General features: G+C 41.8%; 1 protein-coding gene across 5 annotated transcripts; it reads right to left on the bottom strand.

Annotated features, from left to right (window-relative positions):
• Positions 1-262: 262 nt before the first annotated feature.
• Positions 263-7,263, bottom strand: ACOD1 (aconitate decarboxylase 1). 5 transcript variants are annotated; one of them, XM_009680138.2, is made up of 5 exons: positions 7,180-7,263; positions 5,686-5,847; positions 4,499-4,588; positions 2,262-2,467; positions 263-1,435 (listed from the first exon to the last, which is right to left on the bottom strand). In XM_009680138.2, the coding sequence occupies exons 1-5, from the start codon at positions 7,189-7,191 to the stop codon at positions 484-486; spliced, it is 1,422 nt and encodes a 473-aa protein (XP_009678433.2). In that variant the 5' UTR covers positions 7,192-7,263; the 3' UTR covers positions 263-483. The 5 variants fall into 5 exon arrangements, with proteins under 5 accessions (XP_009678433.2, XP_068785674.1, XP_068785679.1 ...); XM_068929573.1 differs by lacking the exon at positions 7,180-7,263 and adding an exon at positions 3,392-3,682 and having other exon boundaries at positions 5,686-5,702; XM_068929578.1 differs by lacking the exon at positions 7,180-7,263 and having other exon boundaries at positions 2,262-2,483; positions 5,686-5,704.
• Positions 7,264-7,722: the final 459 nt, after the last annotated feature.

Raw genomic sequence — 7,722 nt, forward strand, 5'->3', positions numbered from 1 at the left:
AGGTAGCCTCTTCGAGGAGGCTCTCTAGGTAAGTATACAGAAATACATATTTGAAGGCATTTAATTTTCTTTGCCCTTCTCACAGTGATGTTTCTCACAGAGACAACATTTCCATACTCCTCCGGAATTTGGAACTTCCTTATGAAGTTATTTAATGGAAGCAGAATGCGTACACTTTTGTGGCAGAAGGGCAGGGGCATTTTTGTGTAGCACGAAAGCAGTGCTCTACCTCTAGAGGTACAAAGATAACTGAAGTACAGCAGAGGATATTCTGTTCAGCCTCTCTGACTGAAATATGCACGTAATCTCTAAATTATTTACTTAGTCAAAAAAACACAATATTGCACTGAGCATGGCTCTTATGTTACAGGAGTCCAATTTAAAAGTTCCTGAATCACTAAATGAGAGATTTTCCTGAATTTTTTACTAGCTTTGTGAATAGCATCTAGCTGTAAGTTGGGCTCTAAAGTGATGGAATACTGTTTAAAGTAAGTGCAGTTTCTCTGAAAGTGCTCTGGCGGACTGTCCCAGTAAAAATGTACTTAATACAGAAGAGTCCTCTACTTTTTCCAGATTATACACCGTCTCTATAATGCCTTCTGTGGCTTCTGCAGAGAGGACTCTGGAGGCATTGGATTGGAATTTTTTCTCCAAGTCTTCTTTTTTCAGAGGTTTCCTCCAGTGCCCATAGAACGTATTGCAGCGGTCACTGAATGTGTTGCCATCCTGAAGTGTAACGCTCACTTCACAATAAAGACTCTCAAAGCTGGGCTTGTTATCAGAAGGATGCTCTAGGTGTGTTTTGCAGAGAAGCTCCCGTAAGGCTGCTCTATGAATGTTCTCACTGGCAAAGGACTGAACTGACATGCTGCCATCCAGTAAAGCAGAGCATGCAACAAACTGGAAAGAGTGTCGAGCTTCATGTTCTGAATTAGGGGTGGGTCTGTTCACGTATCTGACCTCTGGGACCTTGACGATGACTTTCTGAATTTTGTCAAGGGGGAGCATGTTATGGTGCTCTACGAGCTTCCTCCTAACAGAAGAGGCTGCATCAGCCACCCAGTGTGTTCCAAGGTGAGCAGGAAAGCGTTTGATGGCTACGTCTTGTTGGTCCAACAGCCAAGGATAGGACTGTAAGGTTGGCAGAGTCTGTGGGTTGTAATCTGTATAAAAGGCACCCATCCCCGAATCCATGTCCAAGATCTGTCCGTTTCCTTGAACACCCAGTGATGCTAAGCAAGCTGCTTCCAGTCCATGTTTTGCTGCATTGCCAACGTGGAGGGGCTTTGTCTGGGTTGCTGCATTAGCCAGTGGGGCACCTGCATAGGAGGCAGCAATAGCCAAGGTGTTTTTACATTGCAGCTGGTCAAGAGCTAGCAGTTTAGCACAGGCTGCTGCACTTCCCATTGTACCAACCACAGTGGGTGGGTGAAACCTGAGAAAACAAAATCTCTTTCATCACTGTATTTCGTAAAGTCACATGCATTCACTGTATGCACAAGCTCCCATTTCCTTTCGTTACAGTGGAAGGTGGGTTGTACCACAAACGAAACATTCAAAATTCAAGGGCTAGTACTAAGGGCTGTCCTAGTGTAAAAGCTGCCTCTTTTCCCTAGGAACAGGTTAAAATGAAATAGCCTCACTTAGAATAGGTCCTCCCCAGAAAACAATTGAAAAGTAGAACTGCTTATAGTTAAGGCATACTGAACAGAGTAATGGTAAAAGAGTCCTAGTCCTCTATGAAGCATACACACTGGGGAACGCAAATTCTTATATTCTGAACCAGTTTTGCAAAACCGGTAGAAGAAAAACAGAAAACAGAAGACTGAGTCCATCCTGCACTTCAGGGCTTTTCCTCTGAGCACACCATGTCTTCTTGGGCTCTGATGTGAGCCCAGCTCAGGTGAATCCATACTACTGTGAGGCAGCAACTGCTTGCAAAGGAGACAGATCAGATGTATTCATGAGCCTCTGAGGGCTACGTTGTTAAACCTTGTCCCTTTTGCGGCTATTTTTCATTAACGATCATCAAAGCCTTCTTGTAGATGGATCAATGCTCTCAAAAAAATTTTAGCTAAGCATTAAATAGTCATGAAAGTGTAGTCATTTTTAAGATTGGCTAAAACCTTCACTAAATTTCTGGACAAACAACATAGCAAATACAAACAACTGTGCCATTTGTAGTTTTGCTGGCATTTGATTAAGTATATTAACCCTGAAAAAACTTCCACTCAGCTTACTCTTTGAAGTGTTTTATGTACCTTTTAGGAATGTTCCTGGCTTCACTGGAAAAGCGTAGCAACCTGCCTTGCACTTCAATTCCCACGTTGAAAGCTAAGAGCAGGTCAAGGCCAGAGATTTTTTTCTTTTGAGAAAAGGCCTCTGAGAGTGCAATCACAGCAGGAAGCACAGCCCCAGACGGGTGTGTGGCTGGGTGCCATGTGTCATCAAAATCCATTGAGTGCACCTAATGTAAAGAGAAACTTTGATTTGTCGTTAGAAATCAACTGTTTACCTTGACAAGATCAACTCAGTCAAATGAAAATTCTGCAATTAGTAGAAAGATATTGAAAGACTTGATTTTTCTTAGAAAGCAAAACTTTTTTAAAAAAGTCTTTCTTCTAAGTACTTTACTCCCAGCGTGGCTTGTTGAGAAGTAGAAATGCATTATAAATCCTGCATCAAAGGGGCATAATTCTGATCCTAGCTGCACTAGTCTAAAATCAGCATGACATTGATATTTCTTTCCTACAATAGACTTTTGTTGCTTTAACTAGACTGGTATAATTAAAGCAGTGATTCTAGAGGTACCATGTGAATGTAGATGTATCTGTTTTCACTTCCCCAAAACAGTATCTAAGTATACTGAAATTACTTCTTCTGTGCTGCTGACTAATGCTGACATTAGGGCTCGTTCCAGTAAAATTTTAGTAGTGAAAGTCCGTAATTCCCACTGAAAGTTGTAGCAGAATAGCTCTTCTGGTGCAGACCAGCAGCATGCCAACAGGCACAAGCCTGAAAATGTTAATCGGGCTTTAGCCTGAATTTTCAGCACTGCAGAGCAGACCTGTCACTTGAGCAATCAGATTCACTGGGGCTGCTGGGAGCAGGAGCAAGCTTCAGTGTTAAAAATGAGATGAGCTGCTTAGCCCTTAAGAGCATCTGGAGGGGCCTCCTCTTCCCTGAACCCAGAGTCTGGCTGCTCCAGAAGTTTTCAGATGTTCCCAGCATGGCGTATTGCTGCTGTTTTGATAGCAGACTGCTCCCAGCAGTGTAGAAAAGCATTGTTATCATCTGGAGTCTACTAGAAAACCCCAAATGTCCTAAGGAATTGCAGGCATCAGGAGTAGCATTTTAAACACAATCACAATGCCTCAGTATCGGAACTCACTTTCATGCCTATTCATGTGTGTCTTGTTTCAGAGCTCTACAAGCAAGGACGGTTGTAACGCTCCCCAGCACTCAGATCTGGCCCTGTAATGCTGGGAATACACAATTCTGGCACCCTTAGGCTCCGGCTGCTGAGGAGTTTGGTTCTAAACAGACGAAAGAAGATCCAGTGCCCCCCTTGAAGAGTTTGATGCCAATTGTGAAGATGCCCTGCAGTGTGGGATATGGAGAGTTGTGTCTAAAACCCAGTCAGCTGTGTTCCTTGAGTCTTCCATAAGCACTTAGAATTGACCTGTGACCAAGATGTAAACTGAAATTATCACATATATATTAGCAGCCAGATCTGAATATCACACTGATTGCTAGGAGCTGAGAGGTACTATATCTCATTTCCAAAATAATTTTTTCTACATTGGAAACGAGGTGTCAAATTTGACCTCTGCTCTTGTTGTCACACTAATTTAGATAGGCTTAATATATCATTTCCTTGGATGGTTGCCTTCCCTAGTTTTGCATAATTACCATATTTGTCTACACCACCTCTGGCATATCCATTGATTGCAATTGGTTTCAGCCTAGATCTGAATATAGGCAAAATTCTGAGGAGTCAGTTATTGCTCTACTGATAAAATGTGTGTCCAAAATGTATAATTGGCTTTTGCAGATTGCATAACTGAAAATTAGTTTTGGGATATATCTGTGATAGTACACAAGTATATGTATAGGTGCATATGCAAGTATTTGTGTTTTTCTGTAATTATACTTGGTTAGTTGGGATGAAATTTGGATCCTGCTGAAATCAGTGAAAGCTAGAGTATCTCTTTGTTTTGTAACAAGATTGTAATAAACTGTAGCGTCTTGTACCTTTGAAAACAGCCCCAAGTCCCAAAATAACCGTAGAGGATGCTGTTGACTTAGATCAGATACATATCATCTCATTCTTTGAGCCTGGTCTCATTGGAAGAAAGTTGAAGCACACTAGGAGAATAGCCTAGGACTCAGGTATAAGAATAAAGTAAACTAAGATTTTAGGAGCTTTCTGTTCTTTCCATAAGAAGGATGGAATCAATTAGTGTGATTTAAGAGCAAATAAAAGAGAGTCCCTTACAGCCACTCCATTTACAAAAGCTGCATACAGAGGAGGAAGTCGGAAACCCAAGTGGCCCCAGGCGGTACTGGATATATCTGAGCTGTAGATCTGAAACAAATTGACATCGATTAATTCAAAATCCCGAACCGAAGGATAAATGTATACTGTATCTCTGATGTAACTGAGATCAGATCATACCCTTTTGGGACTCAGCTGCTCCCTTCCATAGGAAATGAAAATGTCAATATATTATTGTATCGGAAAGTATGAAAAGAAACCCTTTTTCCGGAGGACTTGTGTCAAGGGCTCAAATAGATTACAGGGAGCAGACCAGCACCATGGGCCTGACCATCCAGTACCTTCGCAACACCTCTGACCATTGGTGTCCCTTTCTAAAAGCTCATCGGCAATTCCCTCAGGACTGTCATCATCTTATTTGGGAGGGTTTCCAGTTAAAAGGTTCTGTTTCTTTCAGTTTTAGTAGACCCTGGATGAACGAAATATGGCTTTCTGATGCTGACATTCCCACATTCTGAAGGGCACCTTTCCTTTACTTTTGCTGTGCAGGCCTTTTCGATGAAGAGATCTTTACAAAATTCAATACAAGTGCATAAACTACCACAGTTTTACTGTATAAAGAGAGATCTTGGCACACAGAGTTCTGGAGCCTCAGTCCAACTAGCCAAGTATTACAGGTAAAACAGTGGGCTAAATTCCTTCCCACTGATGCACCCTTAGCTCGGAAAGGCTTCTACTCAGGGTCAAGTATTCCTCGTTTAAGCAGAATGAGACTGGAGGAGAAACACAATCAGCATACCTTGGACAATAATTATGTTTATGGACCGGAAATAACCCAACATTAACTTTCCATGTATTTTAACAGTCTCTTATTTTGGAAAGTCTAGTGTTCAGTAATGTTTCCTTTGCTGATGCTTTTCCTAAAATCTTGTATGTGAAAGAAAGGAAGGGATTCTTAGTTAACCGTGTTCTGCTTTCAGTGGAGAGTCTTAGCATACAGTTTATTGCATAGACTTTTACCCAACCCGTAAATCCCTTCTCGCCAATGGGTAGAACACTCCCTCTCTCCTCTCCCACATCATCAACGGAATCTCACCATGAAAAAGTTCCCCCCTAGCAGCCCAAATTTTCGTTTGCTTTTCTTATAGCTAAATCTGAGGGTATACTATGAATACTAAACATCTTACTTTGCTGTACTGTATCACTTTGTGGCAGATCTCAGTGCTGGTACCGAGAAGCCCAACTCCAAGAGTATCCAGAATCATTCGCTTGCTTCTCTGAATGACTTGGTCTGTCAAATGGTTTCCATTCAAACCATGAATCACACTGGCAAAATTTCCCGTAACTGTCTGGGAGAGAAAAAAAATTAGATATTCCCCTTTCCCTTCATTTAACGAAAATATTTTAAAAAATCTTTTTCCCCCCCCCTTTTTTGTTTTCAGGCTTGGGTCATTGCTTAGCATGCTGGCCATTTCTGTTGTCGTGTGCTTGCTGGTATGAATTGCATCAGGAAAACTGATGCTTGAATTGTTCCCCTTTTTATTCCCGGAAATAGCACAGTGTTACTTCTGTTTTCTTTTCACTTTCATCTGTCTCCTTATCTGTTCTCTATTTCTGCTGCTTCCTCCCTGACTTGAGCCCTTAAGATGCAGGTGATGTAACTTGGTAAGTTATAAAAAAGAATAGGAGCAAAAAGCACCTGGCTTTCAATAGCACCTTTTTATTGCCATTGAAATCAGTGGGAATTTGGCACTTCAGGCCAGCGCAGCCACTGCCACCTAGGGAGGTAAGATTTAATCTCTATGAGTAGCCAAATAACTATCCCAAGCCTCACTGAGCTTAGAGCTCAGTGAGAGATGGCACTTGGCAGCTCTACCTCTTACCAGCAGCTCCTGGCCGGCAGCTCCCACTGAATTCACACTCAGTTGGAGTTCTAGCTGTTCTCCAAGACAAGATCTCGCCTCTCCGAAAAGCAGTGGCTCCTCGTTCCTGGCTCCTGCTGATCTGGGAATTATATTCCTCATTTTTTGCTTTCCCACTGAGTATTGACCCATTATGCAAACTCAGCACGCTTTGCCTTGACTGGAGCTGTTAGCTGCTACTAATACTCCTATTAGAAACTAATCTAGGATTTCCCTCCTCTACTAGTTATAAACTTTCTCCTGTAGAGAGGCATAGGTTATTTACAACAAGTCTGTACATACACTTGCTGTTCTGCGCTAGCATTGCTGTAATAGCTCTCCCCTGTCTTTGGAAATTGTCTTTTTCCATTTCTCCTCTTTTTCCCCGTCCATTACTCCCCTGCATATATTCACAGAATTATAATATTTCCTCTCAGCCTTTATTTTGCTAGGTTAAGTAAGCCAAACTGTGCCACTCCCTCCTTTAGAATACAGGTCCTTCATCCCCCCTGACTATGCCAGTAGCTTTGCATTGCATTGTTCCAATTGGATTTATTTTTTCTGGTAATGGTGACTGAACTGTACCCATTATTTCAGCTAAGAAGTTCTCACTGAGCTTTGTAGCCAAGCATCAAGAGAGTTTTAAGGAATACAAGGCATTTAAGGCAGGTGAAGTACATATCCCACGGTGTGATGCACACCAACAGAAACATGCACAGTGAAGATACAAAAGCTTAGATTGTAAGTACATCTTAAAGTGCAAAGAAATAAAGAGGGTACCTTTGCCCACATCTTGGATGGATGGTGAGTGGTCCCAGAGAGAAGCAACAAATGACTGGCAACCAGGGAACAGTGAAAAATCAGTCTTTTACTATTTATATACGTGTGCTCGTGTGGGGAGGGGAAATATTAGGACCAATCTGCTGCTCATCTTGTCCTGCCCATTTCCTCCTCTGCCTGGAAATGCTCCTTTTTCAACATTTTCAACTTTCCTCTGACTAACTGCACTATAAACTGCTGGGACATGTGAGAGATGACCTTGCAAGTCAAGTCCATGTGTCATGCGTAAGCTGATATATGTGTTTATTAGCAGACAGAAACTAGGATACTAATTTGAGTGTCTTATATATGGGAGCACGGAGAGAAGAGGTCATCAGGTGTGTCAGCCTGATTTTGGGGAACTACAGTATAGCATGAATAATTTTACCTATAGCGAGAGCAGTTAGCCTGTTATCAGTCTACAGTATGGCAAAGGCTATTTTAAGTTAAAATGTCCTGTTACCATTTTCTTCTCTCACTATATCTGTCTCTTCCATAATATAT

This window comes from Struthio camelus, chromosome 1, assembly GCF_040807025.1.
Source record: "Struthio camelus isolate bStrCam1 chromosome 1, bStrCam1.hap1, whole genome shotgun sequence".
Lineage (NCBI taxonomy): Eukaryota > Metazoa > Chordata > Aves > Struthioniformes > Struthionidae > Struthio > Struthio camelus.